The sequence below is a fragment of the Antennarius striatus genome, chromosome 3, assembly GCF_040054535.1.
Source record: "Antennarius striatus isolate MH-2024 chromosome 3, ASM4005453v1, whole genome shotgun sequence".
Classification (NCBI taxonomy): Eukaryota; Metazoa; Chordata; class Actinopteri; order Lophiiformes; family Antennariidae; genus Antennarius; species Antennarius striatus.
In genome coordinates this window covers 16,995,265-17,017,200 of record NC_090778.1, presented here as the reverse complement: position 1 = coordinate 17,017,200, position 21,936 = coordinate 16,995,265, and the positions used below count along the sequence as shown (strand labels likewise).

The window sequence follows — 21,936 nt, the reverse complement described above, 5'->3', positions numbered from 1 at the left end:
CTTTTCTGACTTCTCTAGCCCTGTTAACACCATCCAGCCTCAGCTACTGCAGGAGACACTGCCTTCCATGGATTTGGAACCCTACCTTGTAAGCTGGATCACTCTACCTGACAGGCAGACCTGCCACATGCAGAAGTGCTCCGATGACACCGCAATTGTGACATGTATCAGTGAGGGTGAGGAGAGGGAGTACAGGACATTGGTGGCTGACTTTGTGGAATGGTGCCAACGGAACGAGCTCCAGATGAACCTCTCCAAGACAAAGGAGATGGTGCTGGATTTCCGGTAGGCACGCTCCTCTCTACAGCTAGTGGTCAACAAGGGTAGGAAAGTGGAGGTGGTAGGAAACTACCACCTCTACTGGATGACCAGTCCACTGAAGACCTGACCTGGGTCTTCAGTTAGACAGCAGACTGGACTGGTCATCGAACATGGACTGTGTGTAAAAGATGTGCTTCCAAAGGAGACTGGCCTCCTGCAACACCTGGTCTTGCCAGGAAAAGGGACATGAAACAGCTTAACAGAGTCATCCGCAGAGTGGGCTTCAGTGGCTGGTCAGAGCCTGGACTCTGTGGACACAGTTATGGAAAATAGGACCATGTCCAAAGTCAGGGCAATCACGGGGAACACCAGCCACCCCCTGCACACCACTTTCTCCCAGCAGAGGAGCTCTTTCAGTGGCAGACCGCTGTCACAGGGAGATTGTACAATGAATCCCTCAGGAGAAGAGGGGTGGAGATGACTATCTATCTGTCTGTCTGTCTGTCTGTCTGTCTGTCTGTCTGTCTGTCTGTCTGTCTGTCTGTCTGTCTGTCTGTCTGTCTGTCTGTCTGTCTGTCTGTCTGTCTGTCTGTCTGTCTGTCTGTCTGTCTGTCTGTCTGTCTGTCTGTCTGTCTGTCTATCTATCTATCTATCTTGTCGTTGTCGTCGTCGTCGTTGTCGTCGTCGTCGTCTTCTTCTTCTTCTTCTGACAGAGCACCCACTACCTAGGCCAACAGGATGACAGGAAATGGACCTGACCCACAGTGGAGACTTCTGACCGGACCAGCAGATCTGACGTGGAGAGAGGTGGCCAGGTGCATATTCAAACATGTGAGTAACTTGGACCTGTAACTTGGACCTGTAACTTGGACATGGTGTTTTAAAGTCATGGGCCCTATCTAAAAGCAGCCCAGGAAAAAGCTCTGACTCTCTGTTCCGGTTACTGAAGGAACCACAAGTGCATGGAGCCAGGCTGGATGTCTGCAGTGGAGCCACACCTGGGCTGTCTGCAGCGCTTTGCAGAACCAGGACCATGACCCTCCAGCAGCTAGTGAACAACGCCGGGCCAGCGTTGGCGTTGCCCAGGCTGTGAGCTCCCTGCTGAACATCCAGTCCACCAGGGTGGCTCAGAGGGTGCTACAACTGTGGAGGCAAAGACTCTCCGGGAAGAAGAGAAGCCTCCTCCTGGACTATAGTAAAGGGACTGTGCCGGACAGCAAAGATCCTTTCCCTGAGGTACACATCAGTCCCCTGTTTGGAGAACTGGATGGTCCTCTCCTCGGAGATGAACGACAAATCAGCCTGCACACGGCCAACAAAAAAATACTGTACAAACAATGTGTAAAAGTAATCAACAAAAAAAGACTGTGTAACAGAGCACCTACTACCTGGGCCAACAGGATGACAGGAAATGGACCTGACCCCCAGTGGAGACTTCTGTACAAACCTCTCCTCAAGAAAAAACAGCCGACCTCCAGTGGAGGATTTTACATGATGCCATCGGTTCCAATGTTTTTATCTCTGTTTTTACCCCTGCGGTGTCCAGCCAGTGTCCCTTCTGTCCCCTTTGTGAAACAGTCTTTCATGCTTTCAGTGAGTGTGGGAGACTTGCAGTGCTCTTCACTCTTCTAACGAATGTTTTTAATTTGTTCAGTGAAAATTTTAGTATCAGGAAATTCATCTACGCTGGGTGCAATAAATCGAATCAGAGAAGCTTTTAAATTTTATCTCTGGAGAGGCAAAACTCGCAATTTATGTGACCAGGAGGAGGAGAATTGAAAACAATACTGTTCAAGAACCAGCTACTGTTTTTTGCTGTAACATCAGATGTTGCTTAAAACTAGAATTTGGTTTCTATAAATTGACAAAAGACCTGAATAACTTTAGGAACATCTGGTGTTACAAAAATGTCCTATGCACTTTAGTTGATGACCACCTCACTTTTGTAAACTTCCTGTTATAATGCACTAATTTTTATATTGTATTTCCTTTTGTTGGTGTTCAGTGTTTTTGAGTGTTTAGTGTTTTTGAAGTTTCATCTAATGAAAAATTGTAAAATGTTCTAAATGTTCTGAAGGTGATTGAAGTTTGTTGGGGGTTTTTTTTTACAAAAAATCTTCTTCTGAAGCACTTTAGTGCTTTCATCTAATGTAAAATTGTAAAATGTTTCAATGTGATTAAAGTGTTTTTGCAAAAAAAACCCAAAAAACTTTCTTTCAGAATCGATTTGAACTATTTCAGAGCTATGAATGAGCTGCTCTCTGATTGGTCACTTCTGAGACCGCCTTCTCACGGTTGCGGAAGTGGAAGTTGTGTTGAAGTTCGTCTTCTGGAAATCAGTGTCGCTTTTACAGCTTCTTTACGCGCAGCTGTAAGAAACGGAGACTATAATCTCACAGGAATGTCTTTGTCGTTCGAGGGAAGAGTTGTGCTCATCACTGGAGCCGGAGGAGGTAAAGTAGCCATGACAACACAGCCGAACGCTAGCTAAACTGTGCCTGCTGCTAACTGTTATTACTCGTCAATCGGTGTTCAAAATGATCTCTTAAGTCAAACCGACTTGTCCCAGGATGACATAAGTCTGTAAGTCAGGTTATTAACTTACAGACTTAAGTACGTGAATGAGTGAATGTCTCCATGCTAACGGTGACATTGCTGGTGTTAGTATCTCATGCTAACACTGGCTAACCCAGCTGCAAGTGTCAAAGTCGAAAAGTGAACAGCTTCAGATCACAACGTGGAGATAAACACTGTGGAAGCATTTTAATATATTTGTTGATAATATAATTCAACAAAAAAGCGACTTTTGCTACTCGAGTAACTTACAGAGAGCAAAGTGCGTGTCATGTTATGGCTTCAAATAAAGTGTGTCAAAGAGCACACGATGGCTGTTTTCATGCTGCTACAGCAGTCAACACAATTCATTTGTTGTTTGTTCTTCGTTTCGCAGGGCTTGGAAGAGAATATGCTCTCGCTTTTGCTGAAAGAGGCGCCTCAGTTGTCGGTAAATACAGGGCACATATTTTGATTTATAAGAAATGTCATTGTTAGAACATCTATCGCGGATGTTGTGACATTACACCCATTCACATTCCAAATGTTTTTTTCCCGAATTAATGAACATCAGTTCAGTTTTCCCTTTTTTTTAGAAAGTGAATAAGTGACAACATGTATAGGAATGTATCAGGATCAGTATTGAAGTTTGGTTTATGTAATATGACAACAGGAGTGAAAAACCCTACCACCCCTTGCACCTGGATGGCTCATGTTAGAGATGACTGTGAGGTGTTCTGATTGATTTAAATTTTTTTAAATGAATGTGTGTAATCAATTACAAGACATATTGTACACCTGGGGATACCTTAGCCGCACCCCACCTAAAAACTGTGGTGTTTGCTCACATGCATGGGATACTGGATCAGGAGAGGTCGGGGTCAGGATGTCCACGAACCAAGGACCATATGCTTGACTTTAAGTGACATGAATCAAGCTGTTTAAACAGTAATGGTTCAGTTGTAGGTACGCCTGACTTTTAGAAGAAATGAGAGATAAAATGATAATCTAATTCATGGCACACTCAAAAGACACCTGTGAATTGAGTAATTGACTAAATACATCTCCTTCTAACCTTTATTTGACCAGGCAAGCAATTAAGAACAGGTTCTGATTTACAAATGCAGCCTGAACAAAGAGCAGTGGCTCTTAGAGGTGTGGGGGTGAGGAGGAAGGTCTTGAGGTCTTACACTGTACTTTCTGCCCAGATTATGTACTGTTAGTGCTGGACTTGCACTGTAGATAATAGACAATGTACATTATATCTTTTTTTTGGTAGTTAGGGTAAAGAGCAATGTTTTCTCCTTAGTATCGTCAGCAGAGATCCCCTTAGTTGTAGTATTGTATAGAAGCGAAATTTCAACTCAAAATGAAGCATACAAAGAAATATGGTTTGTTTTGCTGTACATTTAGATTTTGCATCTACAGGTGCTGTTAGAGACATTTACATTCTTGATGATAATAGCTGTCCTTGCTGCGTGGATTGAACTTGCCCTTGAACTGTGACATTAAATCAGCTTAGCTTGACCTTTTTCCTAACCTAGTAAGTCGTGGACAATTTCTGAAACCACCCCATTATTATTAATCTTTTTCTCTATGTTGCAATAAAGTGAATGACCTTGGGGCAGACACTAAAGGGGGTGGAAAGAGTTCTGCAGCTGCAGATAAGGTGGTGGAAGAGATAAGAGCCAAAGGAGGCAAGGCTGTGGCCAATTATGGTGAGAAGTTTGGACACTTCTTGAAGTTTTCTTTTTCACATCATTCTGTCCATTTGTTGTTTCTGTCCTGTTTACTCTGAGACACAGTCTTTATACACTTCTTGTCTGTCTGTGTCATCTTTGTGCATCCTGAATATTGTGTGTATGTGTGTGTACGTGTGTGTGTGTGTGTGTGTGTGTGTGTGTGTATTGCATGTATGTGTTTATGAATGAAAGAAGAAGATACTTATTTTATTCTCCCCAAACTGGCAAATTAGGATAAAAACATGCAATTTATGGGGCAGTCTTGGGCTGGGGACCAGACGGTGGCCAGTTCAAGACCCATGTCAGGCAAAAAATTTCACTGCTGAGGTGCCCCTGAGCAAGATACGGCCCCTTCTGTAAGTTGCTCATTTGGGGCACACCATGATGGAGCTGCCCGCCGCTCTACCTCTCACCTGCATGCTTACAGGTTCCCTGTGTGTGTGTGTGTGTGTGTGTGTGTGTGTGTCAGGTGCATATTTAAATAGAATGTAGATTGCCTATTCACAATTATGCAGAATAATACTAGACTCATCACCATGTCAAATGCAAAAATAAGATAAAATGGCACCTGTTCCTTTCATACTCCCACAGATTCCGTAGAAGATGGAGAAAAACTTATCCAATCAGCACTGGATGCATTTGGAAGAATAGGCAAGTATTGTATTTGGATTTCACTACTTCAACCATCAGAACATACTCTTATCCATGTGTTTCATTAGTAAACTAGATCAACTTAATAGAGCTTTTAACTCTATTAAAATATCTTTTTGTCCAGATGTGGTTGTAAACAATGCTGGGTAAGTCATATGTGTTATTTTCCCTTTTTCTTGATCTCATTACATCTGATTTCAGCTCTTTGATAGCGCCAATTTAAGTGACTATGAGTAAGTAGACAAAAAAGACTCAAACCTCTTCCTGTTTCTCCTTACAAAGGATTCTCCGTGACCGATCGTTTGCCAGGATAAGTGATTTGGATTGGGGTAATTCAGTTGTTTCTAATCTCTACGTTCACTTCACTTTTGTTATCTCTGACTATGTGTGTGGCTTATCTCATATCATCACATTATTTCATTATGTCTGGTCTATAATCAAATTGTGCCACCATATGTTAAAAAGAAGAATGCATTTGTTTTAACCATGTGGATGTAATGGCAGATTGCATATGTGGCATTTTGAAAATCTTATATAAGCTGGAGCTGAGTCACATTGTTTTCATGCACTTATCATTCCTCTCCTCATTTTAGACCTGATTCACAGAATTCATTTAAGAGGCTCCTTCTTGGTGACTCGAGCTGCCTGGAACCATATGAAAAAGCAAAAGTTTGGGAGGTGAGAGCCCCAATTGCTACTACAAATGATGCTGTTTCCCTATTATGTGGTATTTTTAGGTCCAACCACGTAGCTGTGTCCTCACCAGTCTGGCTGTTCCTGTGCGGTAATCATGACAGATATTCCATGTCATTTTATTTAATAAAGGCCTACATGGTAAAACACGATGTTATATGTCACGGATACAAAAAAAGAGTGTTTGTGCACCTTTTTAGGTGACTTTTGATGATATGCAATGAAGAAATTTGTAGTCTGCATAAAGAATATGTGCCATTGTATCAGTGGACTCATTTTATGACTCATTAGCTCCATTAGTGTCTTTTCACAAAGACAATTTAGCACACTAAGAGAGGCCCAAGTCAGCAAATTTATTATGAATATGTAAATCACGCAAGAAATAAATGAGGTAATGTGGCTACATTTCACTCTGAGCGCAAGTTAAATTGAAGACTTCACAAGAGGCAGCCAAGATGTCTGTATAGGCTCATTCTTTTCTTTTAAGTAGTTCAGCATACTTATTTCAAATACCCGCTGGGGTGAAGTTGTTGCGCTGAAGATGTTTTGCCATTCATTAGATTAGACTGTATACCTCTAGAGAAGCCGCTGGAATGAAACACAAAATATCCAGTGGACAATTTACTTGTTGATTTGAAGCAGCGAGGTGCTTTCACTCACTTATGGAATATGATGAAGACTGTGTTCACTTGCAAACACATCCAGAGCAGATTGTGTCCTCTGAGCTTTACATGTTTTGAATGTCACGCAGCCAGTTTATACAGCTGAGCAATTCTGATCACTGATTCCTTTCACACAAAAGCATGACACTTTTTAAATGAGTGGAACAAGATGGGGATCATTTACCTTAAAATTACGTTGTGTAGACAGTTTCAGTACATTTCAGAAGTGAGGTTCTTGTCATGTAGAAAACGGTTGGAATTTATGTTTGATATTAAAGTTTTGATTAAAAAAAACTGACAATCATTTAAGAGCTATGCAGAACATGGACACAAAGGGGCACTGCCAAGTTGTGAAGTTGGGATAGGTTACTAGTCATTTGTATTTGAAAATGAGCCAGGCATGATGGGAGGGCTGATGGGGACCAGGGACAGCTATAGACGTGATATACTTTAGAAGTTTAGTTACAACTTTATACAAAATATACAGTGTTATTTCTAAATATTTACATGTCAGTAGTGTAGTAACACTGTAGTTTTAATATTGTAAATATAAATAGTTTATTTCCTGTATATGCGTGTGGGCGGTCTCTGTGGAGTGTGGTGACCACAGAACATCACAGCAAAGATTAAAAGGAATAAAAACCATTGAACTTTTGGAATGTTTGTTGATTAGAAGAGTAAATCCAGAGGATCTCCTGCAAATCAATTTGTACCGATCATGTAACAGGCCCTATGAACTTTATGTGCATAATTTGAGATTTTCGTAATGTAAAGTGTAATATAAATAAAATTTATTATTATTATTTGTTGTATGGAATGTATGACAGAAGACTTTTCATAAACATGTTGATGTTGAAGCTAACTTTGGCTTGTGTGGAACCTAGTCATAGAGGCTTTTTAGATGGGGTAGTGCCTTTAATTTTTCTTCAATAATGGCCAAAAATTATTTATGTTCCTATTTGAGTTTTTCTTGAACTTGAGTTTTTTTTAAATAGGTATTTGCAAATTCAGTATTCTTGCTGTGCAGGTAAGTGAATGAAAACTAATACTCCAGCCATCTACAATTCTCTTCTGGTGGGCAGTTATCTTTGTTTGCTGTATAAATGACACTGGACCTGGTTAGAACAGAGTTACAGAATAAATGCGAGGAAATAGATCCTTGGGTTTTTTTGACATTCATGTTTGTTGTTAGTACTTCTATCATTAGTTTTTATTGCTTGTGGGCACGTTTAAAGTTCAGTGTTCTTGTGTTTCACCTTCTAAACAATGTTTATTTTGTATTTAAATCTGTCTCAAAAAGAAATAAAAAGGTGAAAGAGTCATAACTAGATTATCCACCACTGATGGGCAGAATGTTGAAGCTATAGAAGGCTGTGAATAAAACTGAATGCACCAAAGGCTGTGGTTTTCTGCAAAGACATGTCTCATGGTCACTGTGAAAAGAGATTGTTTTTGTTGTAATATTTTACAGTCTGAAAGGATTCTTTGGTAATTAAATCATAGATTTAAGAGCATTAAATGTATTGATTTGAAAAATATCCTATCATATCCGATCCCCTGGCTCAGTTCCAGAGTACAGAATGAGACTGCAATGCTGTGGATTGCTGCTTAATGGTGACCAGTGATCAGAGTAATGTCAAGGTTGGTGCTGCTTGCATGCATTTGTTGGTGCACAGCAGTTGTGTATTTGTGACAGTGGTTGGGTGTTAAATAAAAGTGGATGTGGTAAGAGTATTCATTCACCTGCTGCCCAGTTCCTCCAGTCCTCATGGGTGAGATACCATAACGGCAAACCTACATCCCCTTCAGGGATGGGGCAAATACATATTTGTGACAGTGTTTAATTATTAAGTACAGTATTTTCCGCAATATAAGGCGCACCTAGAAGCCTTTGATTTTCTCAAAAACCGACTGCGCCTTATAATCCAGTGCGCATATATATGAAGAATGTTTTAAAATAGCCCATTCATTGAAGGTGCGCCTTATAGTGCGGAAAATACTATATCTTAATTAAAGGACAGCCATCTAAGATGTGTATTATCCTGTGTGTTTGTACATACACAGTGTATGTGAGAGCTACAGACACTCACAACTTCTTGCCTCCGCTTGTGTCTGCCCAGAATCATCATGACGACTTCAGCCGCAGGCATCTATGGTAACTTCGGTCAGGCCAACTACAGCGCGGCCAAACTGGGCTTGCTGGGGCTGGCTAACACCCTGGCTATCGAGGGAAACAAATACAACGTCTACTGCAACACGATCGCTCCTCTTGCTGGGTCACGCCTCACGGAGGACGTCATGCCACCAGGTAAGGACAGTGATGTACAACATCCTTAATTGCGTGCAGTTGACCTTGCACGGCGCATGCTGTTCCTCTGAGCTGTTCTGCCAGTTAAAGGTACAAATGCTGTCACACTTGCCAAAATAATAAATTGCATTTCAGATCGTAATGTGAATTCCTGTGGAAGGATGAGCAACAAATTATAAGGGAGTAGTAGCCCTGACATATGAAGTTGTCATAATCAATATTTTCTTATCTAACAGCTACAATGACATTTTACTGCTTCAGAAATGTTAATATGCCAGCCCTTTATTTCAGCAAGTGGCCCTGGCCCCCTCATTTTGCCATAGGTGTTACCCAGGCTTCCTAGTATTTGGACACATTTTTGATGTTTAATATTTCTTAAGACTCTAATGCACCTTTGGACATTTACACCAGCGTAATGAAACATAACTCAGAACAGCTCACTGCTGGGAAACCATCGATAGTGTGTGAACATTACATCAATACGTTTAAATACCGACCTACACAATGAAAACTCATCAGCAGTACAGTGTTTAACATGCTGTGATGAGGTTCAGAAAGGATCTCATGAGCAACCAAAGTCTATAACGGTCGATAACTTCTCTGGATGCTCAGTGGCTGTAGCCCTGCTGACAGGGGTATTAAGGGAGAGATTAATAGGAATGGTTTTGATGCCCTGCTGGGCTGATCTACAGTAGCATCTGTCACACTGTGCCCTGCCAACTGTCACAGTATGGCCTCACCTTAGAAAATGACTTTCTTCCATATGGTACCTTTCATTGTCTCAGGCGTTAAAATAAATAAACAAACCCCTTTTCTTTAGGCAATCTGGAGTACAGTAGAGTACAGATTTTTTTTAAGCACATCCTGTAATTCAAACTTTATTCCCTGTAGGCATAAAGTAAAGTGAGATTGCTTTTGATTACTACATTACTATACAGTCATCTTTTATCTCTATATCGATTAACTTCTCTCTGGTGAGTGTAATATAGCGTTTCTTCTATGTTCTGAACTTCTCAGTGTTATTAAATTTTGCGTGTGTTTGTGAGTGTTGGGGGAGAGGGGGATATTTCTAGAGTAAACTGTTTTTTGTATGTGAAGCACTTTGGGTTACTCATTTTGTATAAAAAGTGCTTTATAAATAAAGTTTGATGATTGACTTGTAAAATGAATTCTTTAGACTATAGTCAAATATTTGGAACCTGTCAGAGAAATGGAAATCAAGTTTGTGTTTCTGCAGTAATCATATTGAAATTTGTTTACAATATGGTCAGTGATGAATCTAAAAAGCATTGATTGTGGTCTGAAAGCCTGAACCTGTTTTAGATTTTTAGGTTTAAGTAGACCCCATTAGTGAGTACCTTCACCTACAAGTCCTGTTTTAATCCCCAGGTAGGACCAGACCCCCGTAGTTCTGTACGGCGTTAATGAGACCTGATCTGTATGTTTTGTTCCCTCTAGACCTCCTGGCGTCCCTGAAGCCAGAGTACGTTGCTCCGTTGGTCCTCTGGCTCTGTCATGAACAATGCCAAGAAAATGGAGGGCTGTTTGAGGTGAGTAGAAAACACTATTCGTCCGTCGTACCGTACCCCCTCTAGCTTTGTGGCGATTGTCATCCCACCAAGAGCAAACCGGAAGGGGACTTTCCATCCGTCAGTCAGGTTATCTTTTCCGAAGCACAAGTACAAAACTTTAAATGTATTTTCATGAATAGAAAAGTTTGTCTTTTTGTAATAAGGGATTATTAACTTTGTTTTTTCATTTCCATGGTTACGTGTTGGAGGTTTAGTCTCGGGTGATGGTTTCCAGAAGGTGTCCAACTGAAAAACCAGTTTTTATGCCTGTAATTTATTTTACCCAACTATGGAAACGGCCTCTGTTTTTCGTGATAATGCTTGCATGGCTCAAGATAGTAGATCAGAAGACCACTAAGTTAATTTAAATTTAGACATAAATTGTACATGTGTGTCCCTCAGTCATTACAAATGCACTAATGGACTTTTGTCTTCATTCAGATAATAGATGTGGGGTCTGAGAATTTCTTATTTCTTCTATCTTTGGTGATTTATTAACATTTAGTTGCTGCTTCATCTGCTCTCATTTTATCTCCCTTCAGGTCAGTGCGGGCTGGATTGGTAAATGTGAGTACTGTGTGTTTTTCCTCAGGAAGTGTCTGTGTACATTTATGAAATTCCTTCGCCGTTGGTACTCGTTGTGCGATTTAACTTTACACTGACCTATTTATTTGTGTGTCCATGTGTGCAGTGCGCTGGGAGCGTACTCGGGGCCAAATTGTGAGACAAAAGAACAAACCCATGGTCCCCGAGGCTGTCAGGGACCAGTGGGACAAAATCTGTGACTTTACAGATGCCACCAAGCCTAAATCCTTACAAGGTCAGTAAAGCGTCACATACCACCAACCCATGGCTCACCTGTGTGATAATTAACCCGTATGAAGTGTAATACCAGCCTTATGGAAAACACCTTTTAGGAAGCTCAAACTCATTATTTCAATGAGTCAATAACTTCAACTCAGTTTTCACCAATATGAACTCTTTTCAAATCGGTTCATTCAAACCTACAGTTTGCTTATATGGAGCGTGGATGAAGTTGTGTACGAGATCAAGAGAATGAGGAGGAGTAAGGAAACGAAGATAAATACAGCGCAGTGTGAACAAGCCTTGTTCCTGAAAGGTCTCGCACAAACAAGAGGCTTGCAAATGTTCATTATTATTTCTCTCCGCCTCCTCCAACCCCCTCCGCGCTCTCACATGAACATTGGAAGAAAGGCTAACATTAACCTAACGAAGGTGGCGGCCTCACAGGGCTGCTGGCTAGCCTCATTAGCATGAATATTTTTGAAAGACACCTTTTTCAGAAACTCGTTGCTGCCTCCGTTCTGTTAGCGGCTGCCATGTAGCAAAGCTAATTAGTGACTGTGGTCTGTGTTGTGTCATTATGTTCCCCTTGTTGCCTCAGCTGATTTTGTTCCAATTGAATAGGTGTTACCCAGAAGGCAACACAGTGTGTGAACAAAGAACTGCTTCTGTTTGTTCTTAACACTGGTAGAGCTCACTTATATGGATTTTAAATCCTTCCCCCGTTGTGTATTCATGTCTTCATTAACATCGTGTTCCATTCAAATTAATGTTACCAAATATCTGGAGGTGTGAGAACGTTGTGATGCCACATTAAGTAATAGTTAGGTGATGGCTTGAACCTCGTGTAGCTTAAACATTCTATCAGTTCCAGCCATGAAACGCTTGTCTGGACTACTTGATCGATGTATGAAGAATTGTTGAAAAGTCAGCTGATGGATCGATTGTTTATAAGTTTGTTTACAGCAGTAAATGCCTTTGGATTTGAACAAACCTCTGTCTTTCTTCATGGTCTGTAGAGCCAGAGTCACAATTATCTGGTGTCTATCACTGTGTGTTCACGCCGTCTCTCACCTGTGTGTAGATTCCATGGCGTTAATGGTGAACGTGCTGTCTGACGTGGAGTCGGAGGTCAAAGCCAATCCAACAGCTGCTGAAGGTTCTGTCCTCGGGATCGATCCTGTGAGTGGAGAATTTCACCGCTGCTCTTTGTTTTCTTTCACACAAACCTGAATGTCTAGGATTTATAGGTGACACCAGGTCTGGCTTTAGAAGTCTGAAACTATGTTTGCTCCATGTTGTATGTTGTAAGGTTTGTATCCAAACGCAGACAGACATCACAAGAATCACACCTATAGTTGTTAGGTGTGTATTGGTGGATGCTGTGCAGTAATCAGTAACTAAATCTTTACTAACCTTTACTACTCCTGCTAACTGTACTTGCTAGGAGGCTAACTGACTTATGATGAGCGAGAAATGAAAACTTGAGTATTTTGTGATGTTCAAAAGGCATCATTCCCTGGAAGTGAAAAGCCAAAAGGAAAAGAAGAAGTAGAAGTCAAAGTCAGCTTTATTGTCAAATGTATTATATATGCACGACATACAGCACAGATGAAATTGCAGTCCTCTCTGACCCACGGTAAACAGGTAGAACAACAGGCGTACAACACAGGCAGAAGAAGAAGAAGAAGAAAAAGGCATCAAACAGTCTTAAACTGAAAACTGCAGAAATACATAAATAAATGTACAAAACTGAGATTTGGTTAAATACCTTCTCATTCATCCTTTAATCCTCCATTACTTCCTGAGCTCTGCAGGTCTTAGCCTCACTCTCAACACCTGTTACTTTATGCCCATCAACGTTCTCCTCATTTCCTTGTACGACTCTTCCCGCTGCGACTGGAACATCGATTTTAACGGTGGGCTGATAATGACTTCTGATGGCGTGTGGCTGTCGGATCTCAAACTGCTTTTAATAAACTCACTCATAACTCTTTAATTTCACTACATTGTTTGGTGTGGGACATTAATAACCCTTTTAGAATAAGCGCCAAACACGCTATATAAATACTCGGATGCGTCCTGTAAATGTGAAGTGGTGATGCGTCAGACATGTGTCGCCTCAGATTAGAGCTTCAGATGCCACAGAGAAGATGTGGGAGCACAATGGTGCAGCGATAGGAGTTCCCCTTCACTGCACTGTTTTCCCTAACATTAATGAACAGACCTTGAACTGCTTTTGGTTGCTCCCATGAAATATTCAAATGCATGTTAAAGTATTAATTATTTCATGTGATCCACATGAAATAATAAATCCACGGGAAACAGTCCCCATTTTCTAATAAGCAACTTGTTTCATGCAAAAGTTCGACAGCATTAATATTAACTCAAATATTGTGTATTATTCTGTTTCATTTACAGAAAGGACCAGTTTAGTGTATTTATTTACAGAATAAATGCTCCGCTGAACAAACTGAAGAGCGGTGTTACATCTATCTGTTAGCTTATCAGTATGATGTAATATTGTTGAAGGCTGCATTGATGTCAAAATAATGAATGAGAGGGACTTCCTGTTGGACCTCATGCTTATCACACACCATTATTTTCATTCCAGGAAACTTCCTCCTCACTTTTCCTGTCTCAATTTTTGTGAAACTGTCAGTAAAGTGAAGACAATGACACTAAAAACTGATAAAAGGAGGAATATTTAACAATATTCTAACAAAGTGATGTTAATGAACCCTTTAACCCTTTCACGCACAAATTACGATACCCTCATTCAAGATTTTTTTTTTCAGACGTGTCTTTACTCATTTTTTAGGTATAAAACACAATTGCAGATCAATCAGTCAATCTGTGGATGTTGTAATAGATAATCGACACTCCATTTCCTGTGATCCCTGAACCTAATAGTTGATGGTGACAGTCAGTACATCTTGTATCTTCCAAACTACACTGTAACACAAGCATCAGATCTTTACCCTAACGGTTGCTCCAGTGGCTGTGGACTAAAAAGTGGAGTAGTTGTCAACAAAACTAAAAAAGATAAGAAAATGAAAAGCCCCACAAAGGTGAATGCATTACTTCCTGTCATGACTGAACCTTAATGATAGGGGATGATTGATGGATCGGCTGGCCGGACGTGAGGCGTTCACCAAAGCGTTTGTGCTCAGGGATGAGGGACTAATCGACCATTGGATGAATCTGATTATCTTTTTGAAAGTCCTTAAAATGACATTAATTCACTGTCTAAATTATAGGATAATTTTCCATTCCGTGCCGTGATTATACTGCTATGTCTAGAAACTGTCAAAGTCAACTGTAAAATCTGGACTTCTCTTTTCAGGCTGAGGCGGTGGGACAGAAACTACCATCATCCAGCTTCACCTTCACCCACACACAGTGTATCCTGTACGCACTGGGGGTCGGCATGTCCACCAAGGACCCAGACCATCTCAGGTGTGTCGATGTGGTTATAACTGCCTCATGGGCTCTGAAAAGCCAACCTGTGTGAAATTGACTTCAAAGAAATGTCAACCGCTTAGTTTTACCTGCATGGAGAGTAAAAAAACAATGAGGCTTACAGATGTGCAGCTTTTCTATAACATGGTGACTTTTCACAGTTCAGTAACTCCAGAATTTTCATGCAGGTTCCTGTATGAAGGCCATCCAGAATTTAGCTGCCTCCCCACCTTTGGGGTCATTCCTTCCCAGTCAACCATAATGGAAGGTGGCCTGAGTTCCATCCCAGGACTCAACATTGATCCCACACAGGTTAGGAGGCACACGTCAACTTTAAAATGTTTTATGGTGTAGCTGGAGGCATCAGGATGTCTGGTGGTCTGTTCTGTTTTGGTAAAGGCCATATCTCAGTGATGCCCCCGAGGAACAAGGAGCTGAAAATGTGCACACGGACTCAAGGATGAATAATGATTTTTGGGAAAAAAGACTTTTTGTCCATAACCAAAGAAATGGTTACATAAATTAATTTCACACAAAAAGCTAATGCATTTCTCACAAAAGTCTAATAGGATACAGCGATGCATAGAAGACATTTAAAAGCCCAGGTCATCATCATTGTGAGATCCCCAAGTGCTGCGGAACACTTTCCAGCCATTATTCACCCCCATTAACCAGGAACAGAAGGGGATTGTGACCATATTTCACATTTGGTTAGACACGGAATGGGCGACACTAATCTTTGGTGTCCACCTTGAAACTGTGGTGATTATATTCAGTAAATGTTTTATTCCTTCTGGATTGAAGGTGTGTGTGTGTGTGTGTGTGGGTGCCTGTGTGTGTGGGTGTGTGGGTGCCTGTGTGTGTGTGTGTGTGTGTGCCTGCGTGAGCGAGAGACTCAACAGGGACATTTTAGAGTTTATTCTTGTACAAATCAGATTTACTGTCCACTCCACACAATGACGTTTGTGGGTTTTACTGATAAGGAGTTTGATGTGATTCCTCATGTTTCTTAGCAGAAATAATTCAATAGAATGATGTCATTATTTTCATGTCACCAAGCGCCACCTTTAAAGTCTTCACTACACCCCAGTCTGTTCAGATGTGGATATCGGCTATAACCACATGGTGGCTGATCTACTGTATTTTTGTGTTATTTGTTAGTGCTTGAAGTTCTTTTTTCATATATCCTGACTGTTTTAATGTTGTTTTGTTAGATATTACATGGTGAGCAGTATCTGGAGATTTACAGACCGTTACCAACCTCAGGTAAAATAAACCTGACTAATTCCAGTAGATTTTCTTAGGTCTAAGTGCAATAGAAGGTTAGTTTCTTTTAATTCATCCCATTTTCATGTTTCCTGTTATAATAGAGTCTGTGATGTGAGTCCACACAGTAGAAATGAACTTAGAGGAGCAGCCTGGCTGAAGGTTGTGACTGTCATGTATTCTCATTTATCAAATCTTAGATTTTAACACTCTGCTGTCAACATTTCAAATGAAGTTGGGTGTGAGTCACAAATGACGTACAGAGTTAGTTCAGGGATGTTCAGAATATGATTCATCGGTAAAGTTGTATTAAAGCAATCTTAAGTGTGATAAATTCCGTTCCAGGGACTCTCATCTCTGAGACTACCGTAGCCGACCTGTTGGACAAAGGATCTGGAGCTCTAATCCTCTTGGATGGTGGGTTTTTTCTTATAATATTCTATGTATTCAATATTAATTTGTTTTCATCACTTCGATGTGTGGTTTTCTGAACGTTTGCCTCTTAGACTGAATTAATTCAAGTCCATTTTCAGTCTGTGTCTGCAGGGATTGAAATAATGGACTTAGAGTGGCTGGTATTTCTGAATAGATGGACGATATTAGAAACCACTCTGATCTTTAATTAATCCGACTTCAAACAAACAACAAGGGACCTGAGCTTCCCTGAGGACTCACACAATCGCTCGCTGTAACTTACTTAAACCCACAGACCAGTCACATTCTGTTAAACCTCCCAGAACGAGAGTTGTTTTCAGGGGGAGTCTGACAGAAACAGGTTTGTGTGTCTGTAAATTGTGTGTCTGAATTCTGGAGTTAATAACTTAAGTAACGTCAAGACACGTGTTGAGTGTGATTCAAAGTGATGTCCCGTCATAAACGTGAACTTAATGAATGGGAACTCGTGACATTAAACGTCTCTTCCGTGAGCCAACTACAACGTTCTATCCACTAAGCATTTGAAAGCTGATTTTATTTGCGGGCTAACGCTCCACTGTTTCTTTGCCTTCTGTTGGTCACGTTGGTGTGTGTGTGTGTGTGTGTGTGTGTGTGTGTTACTGCTGCTCGGTGTGTAATGTTGCCAGGCACTCGTGTGCCCTTTTGTGTTTCCACAATAAACTAAAAGATCTGCTCACAAAAACATTGAGCGCCTCCTCCCACCTCCTTGTACCTCAGCGCCTCCTCAGCTCTCACCACCTGGAGACTTCAGCTCTGGATAATTTGGAGTAATATGCATTCTTGAATATAATCTCTAAGTATATACTACTGCTCCTTTTGCTGCATTGTGAACACTTGTGATTTTACTTCCAGTCATTATCAGATAAAACAAAGCTTTTGCAGGACCCTGCATTGCTGCTGTCCTCTCATTGGTAAAGGCTCTGAATGCTTCTATCGCCACAGATCTGCTATAGTTTGATGTCACATCTGTGCTGCTTTGCAGTGAACACCTACAGCGACGGCGAGCTGGTCGCATACAACCAGTTCTCAGTGTTTGTGGTCGGAGCTGGAGGGTTCGGAGGGAAGAGAACCTCTGAGAAAGCCAAAGTATGTTTGCCAAACATATTTGTGACGTTTAATCAAATCAGACAATCTAAGAGGTCAGGAATGAGCACATCCTCGTGTTTGATATGTGGCTTTTGTGTTTCTCCAGGCTGCTGTTCCTCCACCCAAACGGGCTCCAGATGCTGTGGTGACTGACTCCACTACCAGAGACCAAGTGAGTTTGTCTGTGTGGGCTTGGTTGCAGAATAAATTAGCCGCACTGATAATATGTGGGTGAAAATAGGACATATTGTTTTTTAGCCTTACAACGTTTGAGACAAAATGTGAAACTGCTGCAGAAATGTTATACAAGATTTACGTAGAGTTTTAAAAAGAACATTGTGTGATGCTGCAGAAAATAAAAGGGACCAGATTTGTAAAAAAAAGAAAAAGAAAAACCACAAAATCCCTTTAGCGATTTAAATGCGACTGCATCACTTCAAAGGCATTCTTATTTTAGGTATCTGTTCTATTGCCTTCATAATAATTTAATTTCATCCCACATCTGTGTATGAAGGGTTCAGGGGTTTATGAATTAGACATAGATCTAAACAATTCCTGCTCTCGCGTGGTTCCAGGCAGCCTTGTACCGTCTGAGCGGAGACTGGAACCCTCTTCATATAGACCCCAGCTTTGCTGCTATGGGAGGTGAGAGTCTGAAGAGCTGTGGGAGGTGTTTGCCACAAATGATCTCATTTATACTTTAACTTACTCTATTTAAAAATTCTCTTTGGCCAGGCTTCAAGGCTCCCATCCTACACGGCCTGGCCTCCTATGGCTTTGCTGCGAGACACGTTCTCAAACAGTTTGCCAACAACGACCCCTCCAGATTCAAAGCTATGAAGGTAAGACTCACCTTTGATTTTACCGCATGTCAGCCACGTGGCAACGACTTTGTTCCTCCATCATGTTCCGCTAATATTGTCATACGTACAGTTTTCATTCAAAGACAAAGTCAAATTTACCCAGAACTGTTGGAGTACTGCAGAATAGTCTCCAGAGGGTGAAAAAAAAAGTGCTTATTTGATTAAGGAATAATAATGATTTCAGCCTCCGGAATGAAATTGGGGTGAAAGTAACCTGGAATTAAATTCGTTACTGAAATTGACTTAGAAATTGGATCTACTTATCGTCAATGTCATCACTCATTTATTGTGTGGCTGTTGCTCACTCAGAGTCACGTCACCTCCCGTCGGATATCCTCTGTTTCTACCAACGTTACTTCCACTCACCTTGCACTTTGGTCATGACAAATCTATTTTAAACCACCTCCCTTTAATTTTTACTCCTCGGTCTTTAAAACTGGCTCAATTTAGATTCTCGAATGGATTTGTCTTCTCCAATTCAGCAGGCACAGCTAATTGTGTTCTGTTTCTGTCTGCTGATTTTTGACAGCACAACTTCTCTATTGAGTAAATTATTGTGTTTTTATAATCCTGACCTAATGTGACCTAATGTGTTTTAGTTGCATTTATTAAAGCTGATGAAACCTCACAGTCGTGAATCCATATGAATCCAACAAATCTGTACAATGAAGACAAACTGTTTTTTTTACATTTAAATGGAACTTATTCATCAGTTTAGTTTCATATTTAATTGCTGATCCATCCTCTCTTAAACCCCCCCCCCCATCTCTTCTTCTTTGCAGGCTCGCTTTGTGAAGCCGGTCACTCCAGGTCAGTCACTGCAGACTGAGATGTGGAAAGAAGGAAACAGAATTCACATCCAGTGCAAAGTTGGTATTTCAATCTGTGGATCTGACATTCCTTTGGGGGTAAATGAGTCTTAGTCGTCATGTCGGTGCATTTACTTTCCTCCAGGTGAAGGAGACAGGTGATGTCGTGCTGGCGGGGGCCTACGTGGATTTGCACAACACATCAGAAGCCTCTCCAGAAAATCTTAATCAAGTACCTCCATCTAAAAGTTTCCCTTTCAAAACATTTTTTGCTTTTATTCAAATCATGGCCCACCAGAAAGTTCTGTCCTGAATGAATTTGCACTTTTGGCAGAGATGTGACCTGCATGTAAACGAAAGTTGTTTGTGTTATTCCCGTCTTTCCTGCAGGGAGGGGCCCTTCAGAGCGACCTGGTGTTCACAGAGATCGGGCGCCGAATGAAAGACGCCGGCTCCGAGTTGGTCCAGAAGGTGAACGCTGTTTTTGGCTGGGAGATCACTAAAGATGGCAAGAATGCTGCACAGTGGAGTAAGTGTGGGGAATACTGTGACATCAAGTTAAAGAGGCATCAGTTTGTTACAAATTATTAGTGTCCCAAGAAAATTCCTGTCTGCAGTAATCTGATGGAATAATAAAGATGATTAAATAATAATGCATATATTCCAGATTGGGTCTTTTTTTTTCTAGATGAATAGAATTAAATGTGATTTTTTTTTTTTTTTGACAATAGAGAAAGATTACAAAATCCTGTCAGAGGATGTATTTAGATTTCTTTGTCAGATATAGTTAGTAATTGAATCTAAAAGATGGCGTCTGTTCACCTCAAGGAACATTTGATTGATGATTCACAGATTTCATGTCCAGAGTGACAATTCAGTGTGAAGACCAGGGCTGGCATTAATGTGGATTTGTAAAATGAGGCCATAAACCTTCAGTCAATGTTAAATAAGTTATGACATTTTGCTCACTGGAGTTTCACATTAAATTTATTAATGACATTTCCTGCCATCTCTGTTTTAACACGCCTGTCCCTCCAGTGCCCCTCTCAGTTATTCTAAGCTGGATTGACGTGTTGCTAACAAGCTGTTAAACCAACCTTTAAAACCAGGACACAACAATGGACTGAATAAGAACGGCAAACACAAGTGAGTTGTGAGGAAACCACTTTTCAAACCACTTTTCCATCTGTGTCTCCGTGCAGCGATTGATTTGAAGAACGGTGGGGGCTCCTTAAATAAAGGCCCTTACAGCGGGAAGGTGGATGTGACCTTCACAGTGTCGGATGAAGACTTCATGGAGGTGGTGAAGGGAAAGCTCAACCCTCAGAAGGTAAAACACATAAATCTCTGTGGGTGGAGCAGTTTAGTGTTTCATGCACAGTTACTGTACTGTGAAAGGAAGCCAGACTTATTTTTCCCTAGATGGTCTGCAAGGAGAGGGGGGCGGGGGAGTTAAGCTTTTGCTAAAATGTTAAAAATATAGATTCATATATTAAAAACATACAGTATAAAGATCACTCCTTATACATTTTAATTAACGTCTCTTTCATGAGCCTTTAAATCTGTAGTGACTTCTCACATGTAATCATAAGAATGGAAGGCAGTGATCTATTGAGAAGCGTCTCCCACAGGGTGTGGCCGTCGCCGCACAGCGTCTCTCTGCTTCTGAGAGTGCTTGGTATTGATCTCAGGCCAGTGTGTTTGAACTCTTTAAAAGCTGCAGAACCTCTAGGACGGTTTTTTCCAGCCACTGTGTCAATAAATGGAGCAGCTTGAGCCACAGGAGCTGCGGGGGTTAAAACGGACGCTGCTAATTGTCGTCCCGGGTCGTGATGGAACGCTGCCCCGTGATTGATTGTAGCGAAGGAAACACTGCACACAGACAGCTAATAAATCTGAGTGGTATTTACTGGCTCTCCTGCCAGACAACAAATAATCATGTTTCCTTTGGCCCGTGTTCTGGTTTGTTTATTGTCTGTAGGAAATGTGAGGCGCAGACATGGTGGCCTCCTTTCAAACAACTAGCAGACAAACAGCTAAGTTTGATAAGTGTGTCCTTGTTTCTCTGCCAGGCGTTCTTCTCGGGCAAACTGAAGGTTAAAGGAAACATCATGCTGAGTCAGAAACTAGAGGTCATCCTGAAGGACTACGCCAAGCTGTGAGCTCCTCAGCCAGCCAATCAGAAGACTTCAAGAACCAACCACTTGTTGCGTCACTGATTGGTGTGTGTTTGCGTGTTTTGTGCAGATGTAACAGTTCCAGGCTAACCTGGTTTTAAAGCTCAATCCGACGCACATCACGATCCTGTAATTTGTGATTTCATTGTGAACGTTCTGACCTCAGAAGAACATTAATCAACTTGCTACTGTAAACACATGAGATGTATAATAATAGAGTTCTATAAAAATGATTTTCATTAATTTTTTATTAACGATGCAATTGTGAAAACATTGTTGCTTCTAAAAACTAAAGTAACTTGGTTCAAACCCCTTTTTGTGTGTTTAATTTTTATTGCAGCTCGGTTCAGGTTGTTGTGAAGCAACTTTAGCGTCATATGCAGCAACTCGACAAGAGCTGAATACATAACAGCTCACAGGAAGTGAAGCCTGGACTGATTTCCATCTGTTTCCAGTGATGAATGAAACATTTTTCTAACAAAAGGGCCACATTTTAACCTGAGGGGCCAAATTCATGCCCACTGTCCACACACACACACACACACACAAGCACACGCACACACTCATATTCA

General features: G+C 41.0%; 1 protein-coding gene across 2 annotated transcripts; it reads left to right on the top strand.

Moving 5' to 3' along the window:
- The first annotated feature begins 2,550 nt into the window (after positions 1–2,550).
- On the top strand, positions 2,551–21,672 carry hsd17b4 (hydroxysteroid (17-beta) dehydrogenase 4). 2 transcript variants are annotated; one of them, XM_068311182.1, is made up of 25 exons: positions 2,551–2,714; positions 3,212–3,265; positions 4,425–4,532; positions 5,148–5,207; positions 5,332–5,353; positions 5,490–5,536; positions 5,801–5,885; positions 8,683–8,870; positions 10,329–10,420; positions 10,984–11,008; positions 11,133–11,261; positions 12,330–12,427; positions 14,592–14,704; positions 14,896–15,019; positions 15,922–15,973; positions 16,319–16,390; positions 17,412–17,515; positions 17,622–17,687; positions 18,091–18,160; positions 18,251–18,357; positions 19,161–19,247; positions 19,333–19,419; positions 19,578–19,716; positions 20,390–20,517; positions 21,260–21,672. In XM_068311182.1, the coding sequence occupies exons 1-25, from the start codon at positions 2,663–2,665 to the stop codon at positions 21,347–21,349; spliced, it is 2,199 nt and encodes a 732-aa protein (XP_068167283.1). In that variant the 5' UTR covers positions 2,551–2,662; the 3' UTR covers positions 21,350–21,672. The 2 variants fall into 2 exon arrangements, with proteins under 2 accessions (XP_068167283.1, XP_068167284.1); XM_068311183.1 differs by lacking the exons at positions 2,551–2,714; positions 3,212–3,265; positions 5,332–5,353 and having other exon boundaries at positions 4,474–4,532.
- The last annotated feature ends 264 nt before the right edge of the window (positions 21,673–21,936 follow it).